We start from the raw sequence: 27,382 nt of genomic DNA on the forward strand, positions 1-27,382 counted from the left end.
TTTTTTATTCCGAAATAAATGTCCTATCCGGATAATAAAGAAACCGCTTATCCAAATTAAACAAATTTGGTATCATATGAAAGAGGACTGAAATAGCTTGTAAACAGAAATAATGAACGAAGGTTACCGATTCTATTTATAATTTTTTTATAACTTAATACTAAAGAAATTCATGTAAATACATACCTGACCCAATGTTTGTTCTATGGTAATTAATTAACATTTTTTATTGAAATATTTTTCAATGTGTGGCTTTCCTCTTTTAGACATTTCAGTTTTAAAGCTATTTAAATCCTCTTTCATTGGACTTGTTTAATTTGCATAAGACACTCTGCAAACCATTACTGCAGAATGTTTTAGAGTGAAGCTGGCTCTTTCTGTATGACTACTGAAATTCATTAAAGCCGCCAAATGGCTGTAGGTTGCACGAGTTGTGGAATCAAAATGGCAAACTTTCTCAACTATCTCTTTACATAAGATTGTATCTGACTGTTTGATTATAAGCTAATTTCATCCATAAATATGTATTGTATTTTGAAGTGAATTGTTTTCGTTATTTTCTTGTTAAAACACATGTGTTATTTATTTTTGTTCCAGCAATAAAATATTAGAAAAATATTTTTAATTGGATATTTCACTTGTTTATGGCGCATATTTCTGACTTTTGAGTGCATATTATATGCGCATATTTTCGACTTTTTGGTGCATAAGATTCCGAGCCCTAGTCATTAGCAAGCATTATTGCATGCAACTCTGTAAGAGAAATATTGCTAAAAATTACCGTTGATTTCTTAGAATTTTCCTTGTGGAGGGTGTTGCGAATTTTATTCCATATAATGCATGAACATAACTGACTTTTATATGGAAGAAAATGCGAAACACCCTCCACAAAAAAATCTAAAAAATTAATTGTAATCTTTAGCGACTTGAAACTTGCACTTTATTGCACTCAAATTGAATGGGCTATAAAACCGCATAGTCTAAATCTTTCTAGGAAATCTTACTAAAAATATGGAAATTTTTATGAAAATTTTTAAAGTTTAATTAATTTTTGTGAACTTTCTGCAAGCTTTTAAACTTTTATATATATTTTATGGTATCTGATATAAATATATGGGTCATATTTTAAATGAAAATTATTAGCAATAAATAAATAAAGATAAGTTGCCAACAACATAATTTTGAATTTTGCTGCTATTATTTTGACCGCAACTGTATCTCTTACTTTGTTTTTATCGTATATTTTTATATAAATTAAAAAGTGTTGCCATGAAATAAACGAATCCAACGAAGCAAATCCAACAAAAACATATTTGGTGAATTTCGCAACTTTAACAACAAATTACTTAAAAACTATAAGAGTGCGCGAGTTGGGGTCTTCACTTTTAGAATCAAAATACCCCCCAATTTTTTTTTTCGTGTCGATTTTCACTAAAATTTTCCCACATCTTTTCCATTAATTTTCTTTAAAAAGTTTCCAAGATGCAGCACTTTAAAGAAAGCTATGTATGACGTTTTCTTAAAATTTAAGGGTTGGAAGGGTGATTATAATATACCTAAATGTAAACTAACCTTCTTCGAATTTTTGAAAAAGCAAATCGACATGTGCCCGACTACCTGGAACTCTATAAATTCCTTCAGAGTCAAGTCCTTCTTTTTCAATAAATTCAACACATCTTATAAGAAAAGTAGGAATTTCATCTTTCTCTGAGATTAATAGCTTTCCAAAATGAGATTCTGTGTTATCTGATAATCCTTTTAATGCTTGCTTCAACTTCCTTTTGTGTTTCTTTTCTTGTTCCTTTTCCTTTTCTTGCAATTTCCGGAGTCTGGCATTATCTTCCTTCAGTCGCCGTTTTTCCGTTTTTTCAAAGTCTTTCAAAGATTTCGGATTCATATTAAACTCAGGCAAATTTTCTGTCCCATACAAATTAATACTTTCAGGAACCATGGAATACTATAAAAGTTGAACAAAATTAGAAAATAGCAAAGTAAAGAAAGTATATATTTTCCTACATCTGGTGATTTATCATTTTTAACGAGTTCATTTGAGCAATGTTCGCCGGGCTTTTCTATAAGAAAATATATTATCTTATGCTAAAAATTATATCAAAGATTTGCCCTACTAGTATCAGTTGCAGTTCTATGATAGTGCTGAGGAATCTCCGGTGGGCTTACATAAGACCCAAACAATGGAACTCTCGGTGTTTGCACAGGAATAGCAATCTTTTTTTTCTTGGTTTTTTTGTTTGTTGGTGTTTTTTTATTAAGTTTGTAGTATGAACTGTTTTGCTGGCGCACCTTCCGTTCAGTTGAACTTGCACAGCTGTCAGACTCAGTGCAGTCTTCAAATATAAAAAACAACCTAATTAGTTACAAATTTCGAAATCAATAACAAAATAATACCTTCATTTTCATAAATCTGCTCATATTCAGCCAACTCTTCCGAGTCATCTTCGTCGCAATCCAATTGAGTATGATTAAAGTGAGTATAACGTTTAGAACATTTATCAACTTCTGAAGTGGGTAAAAAAGTGTCTCCCCCGAAATTCATTTTGGCTACAGCATCGCTTACTAGTTGAAAGTTTTTCATATTTAATTTTCCGGGTTGCTAAAACGAAATACATTTAGAGTTTCCAAAATTGTTTAGCTCAAAATCTAATTTATGTATGTATACCTTCAATGTTTGACTGGGGCCTTTTGGACGAATCTTATTTAAATTTGAATCAATGTGCCGACGACCGGTTGTATACGCATGTGTCGAACCACTGAAGTTATTCCAAATGGAATTTTTGTTTAAATTTCTTCGTGTTTCATTCTTATCGTCCAGCCATTCTGAAATTAAAAGATAGTTGTATTAGAATAGGAAAATCAGAAACCGAGTTACTAATGAAATAGCGCTGAACGATTAGTCTAACTGAAAAAAAACATAGGAAATAATGGTATGAATAATTTAAAACGAAACATCTGCAGGAATAATGTTGAATTTTTAAGCAGATGTTGAAACAACAATGATATCCGAAAAAAAAAATATAAGATTATTATATACATTTCTGCTTCTCTTTGAAGCATTTATTACTTTAACTAGTATTGCATGTTTCATTGTTCGCAGGTTCTGCTTCATATTTTAATATACAGGATGGTCTCTGCAGTGGTTTCTTTTTGAAAGTTCAAAAAAGTGAACAAAAAGAAATTTTCCCGATATATATATTATTGGTTTATTCGAAAGAGCAAACATTTCTATTATTTATCGGACACGATTTAATTCATGTGGCCGCGTCGGCTGGCTTCGCAGTAACGCATCCTGTGGTGCGATTCACTACGCGATTCCAACAACTCTTGTTATTGTTAAGTCAGCTAAGTAGACGACAATTTTAACAATTTAGCTATTCAGCAAACGTTTCTGTTACAACATTCGTTAGAGCGAAATCAGCTGTTGTCGTTAACGATAACAAAGGCCGCTAATTTGACGACGACGGTTTTAGGTGCAGAATACACTATTAAAACAAGTAATATAAATTAAATAACAAAAAAAAATATAGTTTGTTAAAACTTGTCTATTACCTTGTTTATACCAACACATAAAGCGCTTTGACCCAGTTCGCTGTGATTCAAAACGGAAGCATAAACCAACTTTCAATACGCTCAGAAATTCGAAAGTTTATTGACTCGAATTTATTTTCAAATCGCTTTTTTATTTCTCACATCGCACTAAGGGTTATTTGAGGCAAAAAACCGGTCAAAAGTGGTTTTCCTAAAATTCATAAAATGACACAAACAATGCATGTTTAAATAAGTACGATGACCGGTTCACCGCCCCCCAGCTCACAAACCCGCATGTTTTACTGCGTCTGGCCACATAATCAGTCGGAACCTAGCCTTTGTGTGCAACGCGTGTCTTTGTTCTCGGCGCTTTTGATTATTTTACATATTTCTCTGTGTTAATATGTCTTCGTATGGTGAATTACCAGAAAAATTCGTATTGAATATGGATGTTGAAGGTATGTATTTTGTATAAAATTATGTTACAGTTAATTTCTCGTCAAAGTTCCGTATTTAGACTTACATATGTTGAAAATTTCCTTCTTAAAAACGTGGTGTTTTTAACAAAAGTTTAAAACAATAGTGTTTTTGTTTATGTGTCGGTCGGGCTTTGTCGCCTTACATTAAAAATGTGGTAATAAAGTTTGAACCTTTGCCTATCTGAATGAAAAATAAAATCTCCCCCCGGCCCACCCCAACCTTTTTAAATTTTTTTTTTAGTCAAAGGCAAAATTTTTCCAAATGTATTTTTTTCTTAAATTTTTTCTTTTATAATACGTCGAAAATCAAGCTAAAAATCTGTCACAATATTTTGCTGACAATGGTAGACGGAAAGGTCTGCAACTGCGCAACGGACACTGTATCAACTATGCGATGTTATATATGCGGCCAGACATCAAAGGATTTTAACAAACAAGAGAAAGATACCGTTAAAAAGGAAGCCCTAAAGTTTGCGCTCTCAGTACTCCATTCCAGAATACGCCTTTTTTTTAGACACTGCTGATTTAGCATATAAACAACTCCTCCAGAAGTGGCAAGCCCGTACACCGGAAGAGAAAAAGATTGTTAAAGAAACAAAAGAGAAATTACAAAAATCTCTCAGAGAAGAAATGGGTCTACTTGTTGATGTTCCTAAAGCTGGCTTTGGAAATAGCAATGACGGGAATACGTCCAGGAGATTTTTCCAAAATGCAGAATGCTCTTCTCGCATTACCGGCATCAACTTGGAATTAATCAATAAGTTTAAAGTGATTCTTGAGGTAATCTCAAGTGGCCATGAGGTTGATCACCAAAAATTTTATGATTATGCCCAAGACACTGCCAAACTGTATGTGGAATTATACGGTTGGCATCCAATGTCGCCTACAGTCCACAAAATTCTGATACACGGAGCGCAAGTGATGGCAGAAGCAATTCTGCCAATTAGACAATTGTCCGAGGAAGCCGCTGAGGCGCGAAATAAGCTTATTCGCAAATATCGGGTAGACTTTGCAAGAAAATTTTCGAGGACTGAGTGCAACAGAGACATTTTAAATAGATTACTTTTAACATCCGATCCTCTCTCAGCTCGAGTCGGCCAAAGAATAAAAAGAAAATCTTGCCATATTCCGCCGAGGCAAAACCCATTTTGATTGCTGCAACGAACTTAAATAGGTCGGACGACAATATTGTTGAAGATATTGATGATGAGGAAGAGGATTCGGATGTTAACAGCGAATCGGATGGCACTGACTCCGAATAAAATAAAATTTTCTAAAACTTTTACTTAAACATTTTTTTTTTTTTTTTTTTATGTATTTTTATTAATAAATCCAAAATATTTATTAGATATTGTTTTTTATTGTATTTTGAGAAAATATAGGCCCCTAAATAATTTGTAAATACATAATACATACATATAATATATAATACAAATACAGCCCGTTTTAAATTTGAATTATTATTATAACAAATTTGAATTCTTGTTCGCTTCCATTTCGGTACACCGTGCAAATTAATTATTTAAGAAATATCGAATAAAAATAACAAATTTTGTTTACTTTTGAATACGGTTTCAGCGAGTGCGCCATAACGACAAAGGTATAAATGTTTGAAAGAAATATGTGTTGAGGCAAATCAGCTTTTGTCAATGCGGTTCTTGGGTAGGTATAAACAAGGTATATATGTGTTCCGGTTATAATTTTCCAATAGGGTGTAAAACAAATATAGAAAACTGGAAGTTAAAAGGTGATAAGTCTATTTTTTAATCTTACAGGAACTGAATATGCCTTGAATTTAAAAGAATTGAATAATTAAAGTTTTCAATTTAATACGTGCGTGCCAAACGAACTTTTCTCTCAAAGTTTACACTGTTGGCAAATGTAAATAAGGATTAAAATTTAAAAACTAATTAATACAACTACAGTAAAATCTGTGGAAAATTAACAATAAAATACTTTTTTCGCAAAATCTATAAAGGACCCTTTTATTTCTCAAAAAAACCTGGGTAACAGTAATTCGTCGCCACGCTGTATATGTGCATATTTAAATATTTCTTTATTAATCATCATGACACTAGCATAATAAAATCAGTCTTGAAAATAAATATGTACAAAATGTGCAAAGTGATTTTTTTTAAATATTAACAATCTTTTTCATGTTAATGTTTTTTGCAAACTTTTGTTTACACCTGCGAGTAAAATATGGCAGCAAAATTCAAAATTATGTTGTTTGCTACTAATGTGCATTTATTTATTTTTAATAACTTCATTTTTAATAGTTCCATCTACTATATAACAACAGAAACCACATAAATAAAAGCTTCAAAGCTGGTACAAAATTCACAAAAATCAATCAAAACTAAATTTTATTCAGAATCTTTATAAGATTTTCGGGTATGCAGTTTTGTAGCCCTTTCAATTTTAGTCTAATAAAATGCAAGGTTCAAGTCGCTAAAAGTTACCGTTGATTTTTTAGAATCTTTTTTTGTGGAGGGTGTTGCGCATTTTCTTCGATATAAAATGCTTGTGAACTTTGTGCTCACACCAGCGCCTTGGCATACGCGACGCATTTGTGCCCATTAGCGGAAGCACAGTTAGTGAATCGCACAATCTTTACTGCAAACAACAAAAATTGTTAGCTTACAACTCGACAAGTCGCACTGTTAAAAGTTAGTGAATCGCACTACTGTTAACCCGGTTTTCCAAGACCTTGGTGGCAGTTTCTGGCTCTATCTCACGAATGGCTTGCTGGATAATCGCATTAAGGACACGAATTGTTAATGGATTGTTCACATAACATCGATTCTTCACGGCACCCTACACAGAAACGGCGACAAATCGGCATCCTGCTGAAATCAAAGATCATCTGGGTCCATGTCTTCAATTTGCCACTACAAAAAATCCTTTAGCCTCGCTTCGTCAGAAAGATAATATTTCGAGCAAAATCGTTGTCCATTTCGTTTGCATTCGCAACGTTGCAACGTTGTTCAAGCGTAAACCGATTAATTTCGTTCCGCGGAGATATGACACAAACTTTCTGTCAAGATTTCCAGCATAAGGCCTGTATGCAGCTCTTAAGAAAACGGTCAAGAAAAATTTGCCATTATTTCGTTTGTGTGTCCAAGGAATTTTGACATTTTTGATACTTCACAGCCTGTTGCCTCACTCTTTCCTCAAGAAATAATAAAACGGGCATATATTTCTGTTGCAAACCTGGGTTGCCTTGTGCTCTTTTTTCACAAAAAACTTTAGAAAACCGTAGTAGAAAGCGTAGCAAATTCCTTAAGAACTGCGTACTGCCTGAAGGAAATTTGACTCAAGAAAATTTCTTAGCCATTTCTTGTACGTCATTTTATATGGAGTTTTTGCTTTTCTTGAGAGCTGCACACAGGCCTATAAGAATTATGCATAAAATGTATATATAAATGCACAAAAAAAAATGCACTATACCAAATTTGCAAGAGCACGAAGAGCGAAATTCTGTATCAAATACAATAACCACGGTTGCTACACACTTAGAAAAAATTTTACCAAAATTTTTAAAAAATATTACCAAAAAGTTACCAAAAGTATTGAAATCCTTTTCCTTTTGTAATAAACAATGGGCGTTACATTTATAGTTTCAAGCTTATATGAAAGTTGCCACACAACTGTTTTATTTATCTATCGGTTGTCTTTGTTAGTAGCTCGACGTCATTATTATTGTTCATTTAATAAATAAAATAATAGTTATTTTTAAAATTTCAATTTAAAAAGTCAGTCGGAAAGAATTGGTCTTTTTAACATTTGTATATAGCAATGTGATGCTTGTTAGTCAAGGAATGTTAATCCTATATGATTTAATTTTTTATTTTACTTTTTTAAAAAAAGTCAGTCAAAAGGAAAGTTAAAACTTGACTTTTATTTTTTCGGTCAAATATAAAACTTAAAATTTTACTTTTATTTTTTTCGGTCAAAAATAAAAGTTAAAAATTGACTTTCATTTTTCCGTTCAAATATAAAAGTTGAAATTTGACTTTTATTTTTTCGGTCAATTATAAAAGTTAAATCTGACTTATTTTTTCGGTCAAATAGCAGTTTACATTTTCAAAATACACTAGGGGTATTCTCGAAGTCTTGCACGATGCACGGATTGCACGAAATGCAAAAATACTAGATATTCCAAATTTCGAAGAGTACGAGAGCACCCCATTGCAAAGTGGTAGCATGCATGTGTAGCAAGCAGCGAAATGAGTGAGGTGAGAGGAATGAGAGAAATATATAGCAATTCCAACAACAAAACAACTAGCAGAGGGTCGCATTTATCTTGCTATGCTATTTTGCAAAATATATACATGGGTTTCGACGTTGCATAGTTTGCAGCGATAGGAAATGTTGTTTCCTATGTATTTTGTTGTTGTGTGTATGCAAGTTATGCAATACATGTAATCCGTGCTACGTGCAATGGCTTTGCAGATTTGGAGAATACCCCTAACATTTTTGAATAAAAAATGCACATCCTTTCAATTGAAGTTTTCTATCTTCTGTAAATATATTGAGTTTTTTTTAATTTAAGCCTTAAGTCATTCACCTTTTTACAGGAATGATTCGGAATTCAATTTAACAATTAATATACATAGCTGCCAAGTTCTGCTCCGACAAATTGTATCGCAAATCGCTAAGAATAAGCTTAGTGCTGAGAACGCGCCTTCTACACTAACTTGTGTCGCTGGCACTTGGTGTATAATACATGCCAGATCTCTTAGTCGGGGATATATACATTTTTTACTCTCCCAGTAATCCATAAGGTCCGTATCAACATCAATGCGCTTCTCCTTATAGGTTACTTTTTCCATAAATGCATTTCAAATGTAATCTTCGGAAAAAATAAGTCAAGTTTTGACTTTTATATATGACTGAAAAAAAGTCATATTTTCACTTTTATATTTGACCGAAAAAATAAAAGTCAAGTTTAACTTTTGTTTTTGACCGAAAAAATAAAAGTAATATCTTAACTTTTATTTTTGACCGAAAAAGTTAAAGTCAATTTGTAACCTTTATTTTCGACTTAAAACCATATATGTAATACTTTTATATTGGCAGTAAGCTAACTTCTCAATGTGTAAGCATTCCGAAATCAGAGCGAGACAGTCTAGTACTGTTTTTGTCAATGTATTGTGTACTTGAGTGCCGTTTTTGTATATGGGTTGTGTACATGTTTATTTATAAACGTATGTGTTCCTTTTCTTTCGTACGTGTTTATTGATATATCTGTACTGTAGTGTTTTCGGACGGTACTAGCTCTTACTGTCAATATAGGAGTATTACATATATGCTTAAAACATATCGGTAAGCATAACCATTACGGTCCCTGTTTAAAAACTCTTGTATTTATTTTTATAATTTTTCCCCCATTAGCGAGCCGCACGCTGTAGAAGTTAAATGTGAAAAGCCTGTCCAAAACTGTTTAAAATTACTTTAAAAACATCCACCTTATTTTTACAAGCGAAAAACCCTATTTTTATTTTCAGTACAACTTCTAAAGTGGAACCAATTTTTTAACTGAGTAAAGATAAATTGCAAATATCTCGAAAACTTGTCCACAGGAAAAAAATTTACTCGACTTTCGGAATCAGCGAGCTATTCTACATAGTGGCGGAACAAAAATTAAAACTTGTGATCCAGTGAAATCATTGATTTATAGATTTTCACCCCTTTGGACCAATTCCTTGTATTTTTATTTGATTAAATTTAAATATATTTCTTGACCAATTTTTATTTTTTTAAAGCAGTTTTAAATTAAATTTAAATCAAGAAAATAACTTTAGCATTTTAAATAAACTGCTATGCTGTATGAAAATAAATCTCTTTTGAGGCAAGGATAGCTTCATCATTCCACAGGTAAATATTAAAACCTCGTTTTATATTTCACTGCATGTCGTTCAGACAATTTTTGGTGGAAAAACTCAAATAATAATCTTCTAAATTTGAAAGACCACAGCCTACACCATGACCCTAGCTCCTCATGGCACATGTTTATGTAGATACACCTGCTTTCAACTAATTAGCAACGAAATTGAAAATGATATTGTTTGCAAATTATTTTTATTTTTTTATTTTTAATCATTTTCACTTAAAATATAATTCAATCTGTAACAGAAACCACAATAATAAAAGTTTCAAAGCTTGCAAAAATTAATCAAACTTCAAAAAATTGTCATACAAATTTCCACATTTTTGTTCAGAATATTTAGAAAATTTTCAGGTATGCAGTTCTGTAGCCCTTTCAATTGTAGTCTAAGAAAGTGCAAGTCTCAAGTCGTTAAAAATTACCGTTGATTTAGAATTTTTTATTTTTTTTTTTGTGGAGGGTGTTGCGGATTTTCGTCTATATGACTCATGATCAAAATTATAAATAAAAAGGTAAACATAATTTGTAAACAATATCATTTTGAATTTCGTTGCTAATTAGTTGAACGGAGGTGTATGTGCCAATGTGTATCGCCAATCATAAATCACAATTTCGTATCTATCATCGAAAACAAATTCATTCAATAAGAAATTAGCTGTGTGTATGTAACTTTGCCGCAGATATTGTATGATATTCAAAAATATTATAATGTTTTTAATCATTTTGTCTGACAGTTACCAAATGAGATCGGAAGTTACCAAATTACCAAAGAGAATAAAAGTTTCCAATTTTGGTAACATTTTACTAAAGTGGCAACCGTGGCAATAGCTAGATACAGTAAGAAAAAGTGCTGAGCGAAATGAGAAGAATGAGAGAAATATGGGGCAATTCCAACAACAAAACAGCTAGTACAGGGTCGCATTTTTCTTTCTATGCTTTTTTTGCAAAATATGTGCATGGGTTTAGACCAGTGATGCACAGCGCTGGCAGAGCTTCCAATCAGGGCTGCCGTTTTGGTAGAATTCTACCAAAATTGGTAACTTTTACCTTCATAAATTTGAGTTGACAAGTTTTTGGTAAGTTTTTTAACTTCAGCTGAACATTTTCAAATATCTTTAGAAATGAAATTACATTTGCTATTATTTGCCATTATCAGGTCCCTTTTTTACTCTTCAATTTAAAGCGGAATGAGAATTTTAATTAATTTATAATTATTAGATGGTAACGTTGACACTTTGAAACTTTGAATTACTGTGACTGACCATTTCAATCAATTTATTCGTACCACCTGTCAATTTGGTTCTTTCAAATTCTTTAGAAAAACATTTATTTTCGTGGAAAGACTATTTTGTGCGTGCTAGGGGAGCGTTTATGGACAAGTAAGTTGATTTAAGCAATTTCTAGTCAATTAGTAAAGAAGTTTTCTTGAATATTAAAAATATTAAACTGAAATCACATTTTATTAATTTACTATGTATGTATGTACCAGGGTTGTTGCGAATATTCGCATTCGCAACTGCGGAACTTCCGCATTAATTTTGACATTCGCATTCGCTTTCACATTCGCAATAATCAATGCGGAGCTTTTGCGAATGCAAGTGCACTGACAAAACGTATATCTGGCGAACAAAATGACATATTGTAGCCAACATTTTTTCTTGTGGAGATGCTACTTTAAAATTGTCCCCCTACGTTCCCCTTCTTTTATAATTTAAAGTCAAAGAGTAAGATCCTTCAAAAGGTATTTCCAGCGGAAATGTTCAACGTCTATCTATAAAGAGAATCGAATATTTCTGCGTTAAAAGATAACCTTCAATTAGGTAAGAATTATGTAAGTATCGAATATTATTTGTCAAAGGTCTGATGAAAAAAATGGATGCATCGCTACTATTTTTACTACTTTTTCTTAGATAAGTGTAATTATTTTTTTTCTCGCAAAACTTATTATGATTAAGTTCCGTGTTTCCTTTTATTACTCTTTCAGCTCGAAAACAATAACATTTATTTTCATTTTGTGCTAATTGTCAAAATTAGCACGGATCGAAATAAAGAAAAAAAGATATGTGAATAAGTCGACAACCAAGTTCACAAACCCAATAAGAATTAATTCAAGGCGAATTTAATATCTATTGAGGAGTGGGACTTGGCATGAAATATATTGTTAGTATGATATGGAAAGGGTGTAACTCACATCGCCGCTGAAATACAAAAAGCCGTAACTAACTAAAAAACCAAAATTCGCTTTTTGATTGATTTTGATGCATTTCATCGAATCATAAGTCAGCACATCGTTTTATGCAATAAAAAATTTTAGTTAGTTGTGGCTTTTTTGCATTTCAGCGATAATGTGAAATACGCCCTACCCATACTATATTAACGATGTGTTGAAAATTTGTGTTAATTTGCCTCAAAATATCAAAGCACATTGAGCTCATGGAATGGAACAACAAAACGGATTTGATGGCTTGTTTTACCGACAGCGGTGAGTAATTAATTGTGACTGCCTGCAACTAGGAAAAGTCAAGCTCAGCTAATAAAAAAGTGCATTAAAAGCTATTCATTACAGGTGAACTTTTCTAAGAAGTCACTCGGGAACTAAGCAGATCTGAGACCTGCATCGTCCGTGATTCCAATAATTCAAATAATTTAAAAAACGGGGTGCCTTTTCAACAAAATAACAAGAAATAAAACTATGTTATTTGATTGGCAGCCACGATTTCAAAAATGAATTTTCTCCCAAATTTTCATTCCTAGAAAATAACAATTTATTTGCCATATCCACCTATTTAGAACCTCGCTATAAGCAAACATTTTTCAAACCAGTCACAGAAGACAGGATTAAAAATGACTTACAAAAACGAAAATCGAAAAACGCTGATGACGTAACAGGTTCCCCAAATTCTGAAACAACTAAAGAATTGGTTCTCAAAATTGGAAAACAACGGTGTTTAAACAACGATCTTGCCATGATGCTAGATTGAGAAGATGAAAGTCCGCCATATATTCGACATTTGCAGCCCCGATGCCATCCTCAAAAAGGAATTATTGCACCGCAATAAAAAAGAAATATAACTGAAAGTCCTTTCAATCGAAAAGAATTTACAATTTTTTCAAGTTTCAAGTTCTTCAATTTTGTCGCCTCGAGCGGGTAGTTATGTAGTGGCGCAGGTTTGATTTACGACCCTTTAAGAAACACACTGTAATCCGAAAAGGCAGCTAAATTACTCTTTATTAAAAATTACTAATTTTTTATTTACCTAAATCACCTAATGTACTCTGCTAATTTTTTCTTAAAATACGTGACATCCGCATTCGCATTCGCATCCGCGGATGTTAGCTTTTAAACATCCGCATCCGCATTCGCATCCGCGGATGTCTAAAATTCCACATTCGCAACATCCTAGGGTACACACAAATATTTGTTTCTAATCATAAACATATGAATGTAAAAACATGTGCACCAAATGTATTACATGTTACTGAAATGATCTCAATTCTAAGTATTTTGTTTCTTTTTTTTTAATGTTATTCACTAATTTATTTCATTTGTATTAAAACGATTAAAAATTAAGCTTTCTTTATGTTTTTAAAATTTTGGTAAGCTTCGGTAACTTTGAGAAAATTTTGGTAACTATTTTGAATGCATTGTAAAAATCTTGGTAAGGAAAAAATGTTAAAGCGGCAGCATGCTTCCAATACAATCGCAAAGTTTTGCCCCAGTATGTGTGTGTGTGTACTCAACAAAACAACCTGTGCGTGAGCTGCTCACTGCATGAAGTACAAACACAAACTGGATGGCTGCTAGCGTCGCAAAAGTTCGGTAGCTTCGTACACGCGTCCAGTGTTGCTATTGAGAATTTTCAGAAAGTCAAAAAAAAGGGGGCATTGACGAAAAAAAGGATCACCATATTATTTTTGCTTTTCTTTACTAGTAAAAGAATAAATCTGTTGAATTAAAAAATAAAAAATAGCGGGAGAAGCTTCGCATAAAACAGGGTTGCAAACATACCCATATATCTACCCTGCTAGCCAAAAGTGGTGAAAAATCTGGTGAAACCGCGGGTTTCATTCACTTCAAAACTGGTGAAAAATCTGGTGAATTTTGTATGGGCGGTGTGCAGATTTTCACCAGTTTCCCCCTGTACGTGTGAGCCTTGCATCACTGTCGCACTCATTCAGATACTTCGTAAGGAAAACATATAGCTGCACTCGTCTAGCATTGCCCACATCAGCTGGCGCATGGTTGCATTCTCTTCACGGCGAATTCAAAATAACCTTAAAAACTTTAAATAAAAAATCTTAAAATTTTTTTTTGATTTTTATTTTGCAAAATTTATTTTTCAAAATGCATTGTTAACCTAATATATACATAGTTAGTAATCAATATTATGAATAAAAATTACAATTAACATTAATAATAAAGATATTTTTACATACATATGTGGTTGCTTAATTGCTTATTATTACTACTACTCCTTTGCATATAACTGTTTTCAAAAGTTGCAAATTTTCTATAAAAACGTTAAGCGATTTTAACAGTATTATAATCAAAAGAAAGGTAATCGATTTACCTTTCTTTTAATATATATTGACAGTTGCAAATCATTTGTACTGGTTCACAAAAATTCAGTTTTGTTAGAGCTTTGCATAATGTGACAACTTTGTCACTTCTTACATATAATTTTTTCTAAAGTTGCAAAATTTCTATAAAATAGATAACCGATTTTAACAATATTATAATCAAAAGAAAGGTAATCGATTTACCAAAAGAAAGGTAATCGATTTACCTTTCTTTTAATATATATTAACAGTTGCAAATCATTTGTAATGGTGCACAAAAATTCAGTTTGGTTACAACTTTGCTAAATTTTACCACTTTTTCACTTCTTATATATAGATGTTTTCAAAAGTTGCAAAATTTCTATAAAATAGTAACCGGTTTTAACAATATTATAATCAAAAGAAAGGTAATCGATTTACATTTCTTTTAATATATATTAACAGTTGCAAATCATTTGTAATGGTGCACAAAAATTCAGTTTCGTTACAACTTTGCAAAATTTTACCACTTTTTCCCTTCTTATATATAGATGTTTTCAAAAGTTGCAAAATTTCTATAAAATAGTTAACACCGGTTCTAATAATATTATAATCAAAAGAAAGATCGATTTACCTTTCTTTTAATAAATATTAATAGTTGCAAATCATTTGTAATGGTGCACAAAAATTCAGTTTCGTTACAACTTTGCAAAATTTTACCACTTTTTCACTGCTTATATATAGCTGTTTACAAAAGTTGCAAAATTTTTATGAAAACGTAAAGCAATTTTAACGGTGTTATAATCAAAAGAAAGGTAATCGGTTTAGCTTTCTTTTGATATATATTAAGAGTTGCAAATCATTTATGGTGGTTCGGAAAAATTAAGTTTTCTTACAACTTTGCAAAATTTGACATGTTGGACCTACACTTTGAAGGTGCTCCTGGCGTTGAAGGTGCTGAAGGTAGAAGGTACTGGTGGTGCTCCTGGCAATGAAGAAGCTGAGGGCAGAAGGTTCTAATGGTGCTCCTGGCGATGAAGATGCAAGCGTTGAAGGTGCTGATGGTGAATCCCAAATCTGTAAACAAACAAAAATATCAATTAAAATTTATAAACATATAAAAAGTCTCACTACATACCTTAAGAATGTGACTAAGTCGCAGCTGTTTTGCAATCTAAAAGAAGAAATTACATTATAATTAAATAAAATTGTTAAATACGTTTTCTTACCTTCAAACTTTTCGCAAAGTGACATTTCTTCACAGTATGTATACTGTCATCAAAACTCCGATGTTTCTAACTTGCTCGCTCTAACGCATAGAATTCTTATTAGAGTACGAATTCTTATTATTTTAGGTGATGCATTTTTTAGTACTTAAAGCAGGAAATAATTTTTAAAAGCATGGTTCTGTTAACATTTCCTAAAAAAATCTCTGAAAAGGGGAAAAAGTCGCACCTAATTTTGGAAAAGGGTAAAAAAATTAAAGTTTTCAAAAAGTCGGGTCAAAGGGTATTGGCGCTTAAAAACACGACTTGTACGTTAGAGCCGAGTGGCTCCATCTGGCTCACGTGTGCACGAATGGTTTAGACGTTGCATACTTTGCAGCGATAAGAAATGTTGTTTCCCATTTATTTTGTTGTTGTGTGTTTGCAAGTTATGCAATCCGTGCTACCTGCAATGGCTTTGTAAGATTTCGAGAATACTCTTATTATATCATTATTTGAAATGAGATTAATACGAAGCTTCTACGGGGCCTACAAGTTCAGATATAAAATAAAATTTTTAAGAAAGCAAATGTACGTACATATGTATGTATAAATAAGAGGGGTGCATAATCCACTGCCTCTGAATTATTGAATTTTAAATTCTTAACGCTCAGCTGCAGCAGCAGCAAATAATGATTATTTTCTTAATACGAAGCTTCTACGGGGCCTACAAGTTCAGATATAAAATCAAATCTTTAAGAAAAAAAATGTACCTATAAATAAAACGGGTACATAATCCACTGGCTCTGAATTATTGAATTTTAAATTCTTCACGCCCAGCTGCAGGAACAGCAAATCAAGGAATCCTACTGCAAAAGGAATGCTGCATGCAGGAGTACACCAATATAGTCCTTGTTGCTCAGACCACACCACCTTGTGATAATAATAACAATATATTTTGGCACCGACCAATTAGCCTCAGTTCCTTTCTCCTAAAAGGCATGGAGAAAATACTGGATCAGTATATCAGAGAAATCAACCTAAGGGAACGGCCTCTGAACAAGAACCAATTTGCCTATCAACCAGGCAAATCCATTGAGTCAACCATTCATAGCCTCACCTTAAAAATTGAGAAAGCTCTGGAGTCTAAAAATATAGCCCTTTGTGCCTTTATTGACATTTCGCGGGCTTTTGATAACAAATCACCACATAGATGGTGCCTTGATGAGCAAGGATATAAGCCCAATAATAAATAAATGCGTTCTATCAATGCTAAGAACACGTAAAATCAGTATCGAATTAGGAGGCATGACAGAATCGATAACAGTCACAAGGGGTTGCCCTCAAGGGGGTGTACTCTCTCCCCTTTTGTGGACAATGGTTATAGACGAACTCCTTTTCAAACTGAACCGCCAGGGCTTTGATACTCAGGGTTACGCGGATGATCTGGTAATCTGCATAACAGGGCTGCATGACGAAACCATCACCAACCGCATGCAACAAGCCCTACGTATCACACAAAAATGGTGTCAGGATAAAGGACTAACTATTAATCCTGCGAAAACTATTATTGTACCATTTACTCGAAGGAGAAAGTTAACAATGACTAAACTCTCTTTGAGCGGGACACAAATAGAATTTTCCAGTGAAGCAAAGTATCTGGGAGTAACTCTTGATAAAACAATCGACTGGAATGCACATTTGGATGCGGCCATCAACAAGGCGACAGAGGCGTTCTTTGCCTGTTCGCGACTTTTTGGTAAAACATGGGGCCTCACCCCTAAAATGACCTATTGGCCATTTAATACTGCAGTAAAACCGATAGTAGCCTATGCATCCTTGTAAGTAAATTACACTGAACGATTTGCATTGGCATAAATAACAGGGGCGATGAAGACCTGCCCTGCTGATGCACTCAGTGCCTTGGTTGGAATACCTCCCTTTCCTATTTGAATGGAAAAAGGGGCGACCACCGCGGCACTAAGAATCCTAAACACTTCTGATCCGAAGATCGGAAATATGACGGGTCACATGAGGGTCCTAATGAAATTCGCCAATGACCCCATATTGCAAATGCGTGACGCAATAGTTCCAAAACTAAAAATCTCAAAAAATTTTGAGGTACACATTGCAGATCGAGCTCTCTGGAATACAGGGAACCCATACACCAAACCAAATGGAGAGGTTTGGTACACAGATGGATCTAAACTTGATAATGGTAAAACTGGGGCTGGCATATTTGGGCCGAACTTCAAAAACTCGATACCAATGTGTAGCTACCCAACCATCTTTCAAGCGTAGATTCATGCAATAGTAATTTGTGGTAGTGATCGCCTTAGAAGAGGCACATCCTCGAAATATATCTACATTTTGTCGGACAGTCAGGCAGCCCTACTGGCACTGAATGGTATATGGTTGCTTTAATGTTATAAACTACAATATAACCAGTAAACAACCTTCGGTGAATTTGGCAACTGCCTTCCTCGGGGATGAATATGCTAAGGATGAAATTATTGGTACACACGCCTTCCAAGTACGCAGGGTTGCTTTTAAGAAACAAAAAATAATTAACTCCAAGTAGTTTCAAAAAGTATAGTGTAAAACCAAATTTATTGAATAATTCCACATAAAATCGTATACATAAATGACTCATTTTCTAAACGAATTAAATAAAACGCATTTCATAACCTTTTTTGTGCAAACGGCATTTGCGAATTGATAGAAAAGTACTACGGATTGTAAATTTTTGTTAACTATGAGGTGAATGAAAATTTTCAGCCCGGCCTGACTGTTTTGAAGAATTTTTTTGTTCTAATTTTATTACTAAGGCGTCTAATAAATGCATGGGTTTTAGTTCTAGAAGAATGAAAGTCAGTAAAGGCAAGTCTTTTTTGTATAATTTCTGATTTTAATTGCTCAACTTCTTTTGCAACAGAGCAACTGTCAAAAATTTCCAGCAGTAAAAAGTTACGAATTGGCACAGCAGAAATGTAAAATTTTCTCGACATAATAAAAAGTTTTTTCAACATGGAACTTTCCTACTAATTGACATGAAATTACTATCTCAACGCTCGGAGCGCTGCCACTGAGGACCTTTGCCAACTGATAAAAAAGAGAAAATTTGGAAAGACCAAACAAAAATTTTGAGATTTATCGTTGTGAATACAAATGCCATAGTTTTTACCATGATACAATAATTTTTAGAAGGTAGTTTCACTTCAAAATTTTTGACATAAACCGTGTCTGTGACAAACCCGCAATGTGGCCACTGCTACGATATAGAACTTGGGGATTATCGCTTATTATTTTAGATATTTTTTAACAGAACATGTAAAGATTTATATGTTTCATAACTGATCACTTAATTTTTAATATAAATATACGTATTTTATACATACATTTTTGCCACTGCTAATCACATGAATAAAAATCATAAAAATGAAAATAGGGGTATTCTCGAAGTCTTGCACGATGCACGGATTGCACGAAAAGCAAAAATACTATTCCAAATTTCGAAGAGTACGAGAACACCCCATTGCAAAGTGGTAGCATGCATGGGAAGCAAGCAGCGAAATTATGTATCAAATACAATAACAAGAGACAGCAAAAAAAAATTAAGTGAGCGAGATGAGAGGAATGAGAGAAATATGTAGCAATTCCAACAACAAAACAACTAGCACAGGGTCGCTATTATCTTGCTATGCTATTTTGCAAAATATATACATGGGTTTCGACGTTGCATATTTTGCAGCGATAGGAAATGTTGTTTCCCATGAATTTTCTTGTTGTGTGTTTGCAATTTATGCAATCCGTGCAATCCGTGCTACGTGCAATGGCTTTGCAAGATTTGGAGAAGACCCCTAATATAACAGCAATATTTCTTGTTTATAATGGATTAGATCCATCGCACACCACGGACTTTATCGGCCGCCAATTTAGATGTGCTCGCTAGTCTTTCCATTGCACCACAACTTATTGGTCAGAGCGATTAAGCTGGTGTAGTGTGCGCACCTCCATACAACTTCATGTACATATTTCAAGCGAGCCCTATCATTTAAATAGGCGGCCGATAAAGTCTGTGGTCTGCGGTGGCTCTTATAGCTGTGTCCTTACATCTAATCCGTGTGTTGCAATATCCACGAAAGCAGCAGTTAATTTTTTATGAAGAAAATTATTACAAAATATTCGAAAATTTCTCTACGTATATGTTTGGCTTTTCTTTGTTTTATTTTTCCAACGTCAAAAGCTGGATTTTTTTTTTTGAAAAAGTTGGTACAACAAAAAATACGAAACACGTTTTCTGTCAGATAGCTAACATGGCGGATAAGAAGAAGAAGTGAAACTACCTTCTAAAAATTATTGTATCATGGTTTTTACCTAGCTCGTGGAGTTTTGACAGCTTGTAAATATGTATACACATAAAGTTGTTGGCGGTAATGAAGAGTCAAAATCAAAATGGAGGAAAGAACAAAAAGCGTACGTTAGTTTTCAGTTATAAAATAAATCCAATTTATTTGCGAATATTTGTTTATTCTATTTATTGAAAGGCAACCACGCGGAAAAGCTTGTGTTAATTATATTGATAACAGAACCTGGCAACTCGCACGTTGACTAAATTCTCAAGTAACATAAAATCCACAAAAGAATACATTGCTTGTATTACCATCAAAACGCCATGTATACATTTTAACAACACACAAAAATAGAGCTTTCGCACGAGCGTTTGTTTGGTTTTTCAACACCATTTATAATTTTCTTTTAATAAAATCACGATTTGTCAAATGCTTAAATTTATTTATCTAATAATAATGCCGCACACAACCCTGAAATCTAAGTAAAAGTCTGAGGAAGGCCATTAAATAGCAGCACACAACCCCGTGCCTTCCTCAGGAGTGAATATAACTACAACAATAACGACTACTACAACAACAACCCAAAAAGGTTGGTTACTGTCTATACTGTGTTCTAAACGCTCTTGGTGCCAAAAATACTGTTTTATTAGGATGGGTACCGGGGCATGAAGGACATGATGGCAACGAGGAGGCTGACTGCCTAGCGAAGCTAGGAGCTACCGCAGTATTTAATGGTCCAGAACAATTTTGTGGCTCACATAGAGGAGATCATAAATAACTGGGTAGACAAAATGTTCAACAGGCACTGAATGGAAGTCCAGGGCAGAGACAAGCCAAACGATTTATCTGCCCTTCCAAAGAAGCTTAAAAAAACGACTCAACTTAGGCAGAGAAGACCTAAAAAACTCTCACTGAGTAATATACGGGACATTGCTCCCTTCGCTATCACCTCAGTAAAAAAGAATCTTTCAGAAACAAATGTCTGTCGCTTCTGTGGGCTGGATGAGGAAACGGCAGAACACATTCTTTGTGAATGTGGCGCTCTTGCTAGGCGCAGACTAGCTCACTTGGGTGGTGCTTAACAAGTAACAAATCCGAGTGGAGCCTTGGGTCACGGCAGAAAGAGAGAGAGCTTCGGAGGGGCTACTCTGACTTATTCGGTTTCAGGGCTCACTGAATTCTGCAGCTCTACTCACAAGAGTGGGCTGACGACCTCGGCAAACGTTGAAAGGACTACGATTTGAGCGCATACACAAGGAATGTCCGGACTCTTAATGTGGAAGGGACCTCTTTCTGGTTGGTTGATGTCCTCGCGAAGATAAAGGCTGACAAGAAACCGGTTAATGTGGTCCAAAGTTATACGGTAACATACATAACAAAAATATTCCGATGAATAGATAACCTCTTCCTTTTTTGATGTCGGTTAAAAAGAAAAAAATTAATGAGGTAAATTATTATACATTTTTACAGCTATCTTTTAACATTTCTAATAAAATTTACATTGAAAAAAGAAAAAAACACAAGACCTTCGCAAACAAAAAATGTGACTAATTCACAAACTAAAAATTACAAAGAGAATTCAAATAAAAAACCTAAAACTAATTTAATCTGATGGAAATTTTTTTAACAAAATATATCGAAGGTGGTAGTTACAAAGCAAGAAAAAACTAAAAAAAAGTTAAAAAAAAAACATTCAAAAATTACAAAAAAAAAACTTTCAAAAAACTATATAACAAAAAAGTTTACAAAAACCCAAAAGCTTAAACACGTTTTCATATACGTACATAAATATGTATGTGAAAAAACATAAAATAAAAATGAAAATGAACTCAATTTAATTTTAAAAAAATATACAAAATGCACTGGTGTTGGTAACTTACCAAAAAAATGGCAAAAAACAAAATCGGTAGTACCAAGTCTTAAAATAAATTACAAAACTTAAAAAGAAAAAAATCTGTAGTACCAAAGTTTTTGAAGACAAATTACAAACAGAAACGTTTATAAAATGCGAGGTAGTGCAGTGGCTGGTGGCTAAAGTGGCTGTTTTGATTAAAATAAAATCAGTGGCTGGTGGTACAGCAAACAAATATACAAGTGAAAACTCATTAAAACTTAAGGCCTGCTCAAACAGGCGCGGTGCGGCACGGTGCGGTATAATCCCGTACGATATGCGGTATCAAATACCATGGCGGTATATGGGAGCACTCAAACAGACGCGGTATTGGAAGTGCGGTACAGAATTCTACCGCAGCATGCAGCGTTCACCGCGCGGTATAAGCAGATATATCGTAAGCAGAGTTGCAATTTAGAGCTAGAGTTCTACCACATATTTTATCTACAAAAGTGTTATAGATTGTAAATTCTACCTTTTTCATTATAAAAAACGTGAGTTTAAAAGTGTTCGTAATAGATTTGTTGGCATAAATGTGAAATTCTTTGGTTTTGTTTCTCACAAAGTAAATAAAATAAAGTTGAACTTTTTTGTTTGTTTGAAAAATGTTTTTCAAATCTGGCAATGTTGCTCAGAAATATGAACGGTAAATTTACTGGAATTTAAAATTCTTTCGCAAAACGTACATAATGGAGCGCAAATATGGAAATATTTATAAAATCTTTCTTCGTGGTTACGCAGTTGGGGCATCAGGCTGGCTGGTTCTTAAACATATACATAAATTAAGAACTTTGCAAGATAAAACAAAGATGTAGGCATATTCATACCTTTTGTTTTCTTCATCGAAAAAATCAGATTTATAATATATGTATGTATAAATTTAGAAGGAGGAATGCGTAGAGTGCCGTTAATTTGAGCTCGTCACATGGCAACAATGTTTCTTGCTATACCGCACTATACCGCACCGCGCCTGTTTGAGCAGGCCTTTATTCAAGTTCAAAAACTAATAGAACGCAAAACTGGATTAAAAGCTAACAAAAAACTTATGACTTTTAATGCTTGACTGTACCACCAAAATATAACAGCTAACGGCGCATAAGACAACGCCACTAGATAATGCCAAAAAACACCGTAACTCCGTTACAATGGCATATAACACCACGTCACCTAACGCCAAATGCATACATACATATATCGCTAAGCCAATGCGCAATATCAGCGTAGCGACAACATCTTCTTTAGAAACGACAGCGAAGTCAACATCTTCGGCAACGACAGAGAAGTCAACAGCAAAAGCGAGCGGGACACAAGCCGTATGGTATGATGCACTCTGTGCGAAACAACACATTACATATACATATTTTATTAAATTTAAACATAACATTTTTGTCATATTTCGAATACTTTGCATTATATTAAAATTTTTTGCTAAATTTTACTGCAATTTAAATCTTTTTCAATTTCAATTATTAAAACTTTTGGATTGTCAAATACACTTTTAATACCTACTGTACTTTTTATATAATTTGCTTTCATTTACATACATATGTACAACTGTAGCATACCTACATACATACTTATATCAATACACATTTTAATCTATACATATGTATTAGAGGGCTGCATGAATTCATTCAAACTTCCAGCCAAGCAGAGTACAGTAGATTTGATTATTGTACTTCACATACAAAACACTCAGCGTTTGGAATTTTGTAAGTTATGAATATACATTTTGTTTTAAATTTTCTACCTTCACATGGAAGAATGTGAATGAATGAATGAAAAACATTCAAATCATTCGAACTCATTTCGGTAAAAGTTTTTTCCTGCAAACAAGTTTGTTCGTATTGTAATAGGGCAGCAATACATACACACACACACATATGTATGTTTGTACATAGATGTGTGTGTGTATGTACAACCATACATATGTACATAGAAAAAATATTTTTGGTAATTCATAAAAAAAATTTTCATTTATTTCAATTCAATTTAATTTCACTTTGTTTGAATATTGTAATGTCGTCACATATATCACAACATGTATTCACTCAAATTGAACAAAACGATTAGCCAAAATCATTCATTTGTTTTTCTATATGAATAATTCATAAGCCGGTTTGAATGAATTCATGCAGCCCTCTAATATGTATATGTTACTGTTTTTCTTCTGGAATTTCAGCTTCAGTGGTACAGTGATGTACAAATATTAATATTTTTTGAAACGTAACTTTTTATTGGCGGCCGCTGTGGTGTAGTGGTAAGCAGTGCGCGCTTCCACTCCGCAGCGCCCGGGTTCAAGCCCTGGTCAAAGGAACATCGCAAAAAAATTTAGAAAAAAGGTTTTTTCTTAACAGCGGTCGCCCCTCGGCAGGCAATGGCAAACCTCCGAGTGTATTTCTGCCATGAAAAACAGCTTCTCATGAAAACACAATCGACGTTCGGAGTCGGCGTAAAATTGTAGGTCCCTCCCCTTTGTGTGACAACATCAAGGCGCACGCCACAAATCAGAGGAGAAGCTCGGCCAAACACTAACATATGTGTAAGCGCCAATCTATTATTATTATCAACTTTTCAACACTTAAAAGTTTTTACTAAAATTTTTCTTTGATTCTTTGCAACATTAGTCATGGTCAGATATTGGAATTTTCATTATTTTTCTTTTTTCAAATATTCGATACAAATTTTCGCCTGTGTCATTGCCATACTATTTTTTTATACCACAATTTTTAGAGCTTCGTTTGTAATATGGCAAAATATTGCAACGATTATAAATATCAATAAAATTTTTCCTCAGTTTTCCATGCCGTGTTAGCCAAACATCAAATTTTACAATTTTATTCAAAGAATCTTTTCGATAATATAACAGTTCGATAAATTTTTGCAGATCTTTTGCTTAGTGTGTGCCAGATTTCAAATGTTGAACTCGTATTCAAAGATTTACAAGCAAAATTTTAAAAGTTACCAAGCGAGTTCTTCAAAGTTGCCCACTTTCAACAAATCAAGAAAAAGTTGATGAGTATAAAAAATCTTTAATCTAAACTTACAACGATATTTTAATTGCATTAAAAAATTCTGAACAACAAGGAAACAAGCCTGCTTCTATAATTAAAAGTTTACCAAGGTGTAGAGAGAAACTACTTCAGTGTTTTCAAAAAATTGGGTGTAAAGTTGTAGCACCCGAAGATTTTTCAATTCTGATACAATTGCTGACGCTTGTTCAGCTGGCACCCCAGAAGCTTCCGCCGTTAAAAAATAAGTTGTTCTTTGGCTTCATTTAAAGATTTTTTACAAATAGAAGAAACGCCTTGTGTAACGATTAGTTCACCGAATATAAATTTTATTGGTAATTCTAACGACATAAAGATGGCAACAGCAGAGCAGAAGAAATCGTTTATTAGCTTGTGTGCATCTATAATCCGAGAAAACTATAGTGGTGACCCACTCCCGCTCGATTCATTCATTGACAAAATCAATTTAATAGAAGAATTATCGGTTGAAAGTTTAACTACAACATGTATAGCATTTTTAAAGTCAAAACTCGAAGGCAAAGCACGTGAGGTTTTACCCAGTCAAATAATTTCCTTTGATCAAATAAAATATGCGCTACGCAGCAGAATCAAACCAGATAATTCCAAAGTTGTCTCTGGCAAAATCGCGTCATTACATACTACTAATAACAACTATTCTGATTTGCGAAACGGGTAGAGGAATTATCTGATGCTTTAGAGCGATCTCTAATTATTGAGGATATGACTCAAGCGAAAGCCCATGAGTTAGCAGTAGAGCAGACAGTGAACGTTTGCAGGCTGAACAGTCGTTCAGAGCTAGTGAAATCTATTTTGGCATCAACAACTTTTACAGATTCAAATGATGTCGTCGCCCAAATGATTGTAGAACACAATAATGAAGCCAAAGAGCGGCAGGTGTTATCTTTTAGGTCACGGGCAAAAAAACCAAATAGTTTTCGAGGAGGCAATAGTTTCAGATATAATAGCGGCAATACAAATAGGCACAATAAAGGCAATGACATAAGGCCCAATAATCAAAATAATTACAATACTAGAAGTAACAATTTTAACAATAGACGAAATAATTACAGAAACAGCACAAGCAATCGTTCGGCGAGCAACAGAAACAGCTCGAATTCGAGAAAACCCTCTACTGTTCGATTTTTAAACGCCGATGCCCCCTGAGAACACTGGGGGAGCATGAGCTAAGCAAATAAACGTAATTACCCCCGAAAAATCAATTTACTGCTTGAACCTCAACTATTCTGACTATATTGAATTAAATTGTACGGATTCTTACAAATAATGCTCGTTTCTCGTGTATTCACAAGCAGACATCTCTTTAATCAAGATTTCCAGTTTAGCAAGAAATTCCGCAATTAACAGCAGTAAAACGATCAATATCACAGGTATAACAACAGAAACGGTTACAACATTGGGAACCGTACCGTACAAACTTGGTTGTATCAAATTTTTTTAATTCCGCATACTCTTCACGTTGTAGATGACAGTTTTAATATACCCTCTGACGGCATACTAGGCAAGGACTTTTTAAAGGCGAATAAATGTATTAATAACTACGCAAATGACAGTATAACTATGGGCATTGAGACAGAAAGCACGAAAATAGCAATTTTGCACGGTTCAAATACCGAAACTTTAGTAATTCCTCCAAGATGTGAAGTTTTTCGTTTATTTAAATTGACTCATTTCAACAACCCTGTTTTTGTTTTTGTGTCATCAACATTAAGAATCCAATTTTAAAAGTAATAAATACTACGGACGAGGTAAAATACGTTCGAAACTATAACATAAAAGCTGAGGATATCAGTACCTATAATGTCTACAAAACGAACGAAACTTCCAAAGACACAAAACGTTTAGAGGAACTTAAGTAAAGTTTAGAGAAACAAATGCCAAAATATGCTAAAAACAAATTGCTAGAATTATGTTTACAATACGCCGATGTATTCGCCTTAAAAACAGACCTTATGACACTCAAAAACTTTTATGAACAGAAACTCAGACTGAATGACAAGACTCCCGTTTATATAAAAAACTATCGCTTGCCGTACTCACATCGCGAAGAAATAAATACGCTAGTCGATACTTTACTGCGAAATGACTTAATCGAACCAAACTCCTCAAATTACAACAGTCCGTTAATATTAGTACCAAAAAAAGATCCATCAGGCCAAAAATCGTACCGCATGTGCGTTCACTTTACTTTAGGGCAGTTAACAAAAAGCTTATCGCTGAATAATTTCCACTAGCACGTGTGGACGACATATTAGACACCTTGGTCGAGCAAAAAACTTTTCGACTTTAGATCTGTTTTCTGGCTTTCACCAAATCCCATTGCATAAAAACTCACGAGATATAACATCTTTCAGCATTGACCAGGGAGCTTTTCGCTGGAAATTTATACGATTTGGTTTAAATGTAGCACCAAATTCTTTTTCACGAATGATG

At 33.7% G+C, this 27,382-nt stretch overlaps 1 protein-coding gene across 2 annotated transcripts in view; it reads right to left on the reverse strand.

The window, feature by feature from the left end:
- The window catches only part of LOC118734152 (rho GTPase-activating protein 190), a 308,075-nt gene that overhangs the window by 12,296 nt on the left and 268,397 nt on the right, over positions 1-27,382 (reverse strand). For both annotated transcript variants that reach the window (XM_036463870.1, XM_036463869.1), the window contains 5 exons: positions 2,678-2,835; positions 2,407-2,611; positions 2,127-2,345; positions 2,017-2,072; positions 1,573-1,957 (listed from right to left, as the gene is read on the reverse strand). In XM_036463870.1, the coding sequence (XP_036319763.1) occupies positions 1,573-1,957; positions 2,017-2,072; positions 2,127-2,345; positions 2,407-2,611; positions 2,678-2,835 (1,023 nt within the window). The remainder of the gene's footprint in view (positions 1-1,572; positions 1,958-2,016; positions 2,073-2,126; positions 2,346-2,406; positions 2,612-2,677; positions 2,836-27,382) is intronic.

This window comes from Rhagoletis pomonella, unplaced genomic scaffold, assembly GCF_013731165.1.
Source record: "Rhagoletis pomonella isolate Grant_MI unplaced genomic scaffold, Rhpom_1.0 Rhpom_scaffold_00002, whole genome shotgun sequence".
NCBI classification, from domain to species: Eukaryota; Metazoa; Arthropoda; class Insecta; order Diptera; family Tephritidae; genus Rhagoletis; species Rhagoletis pomonella.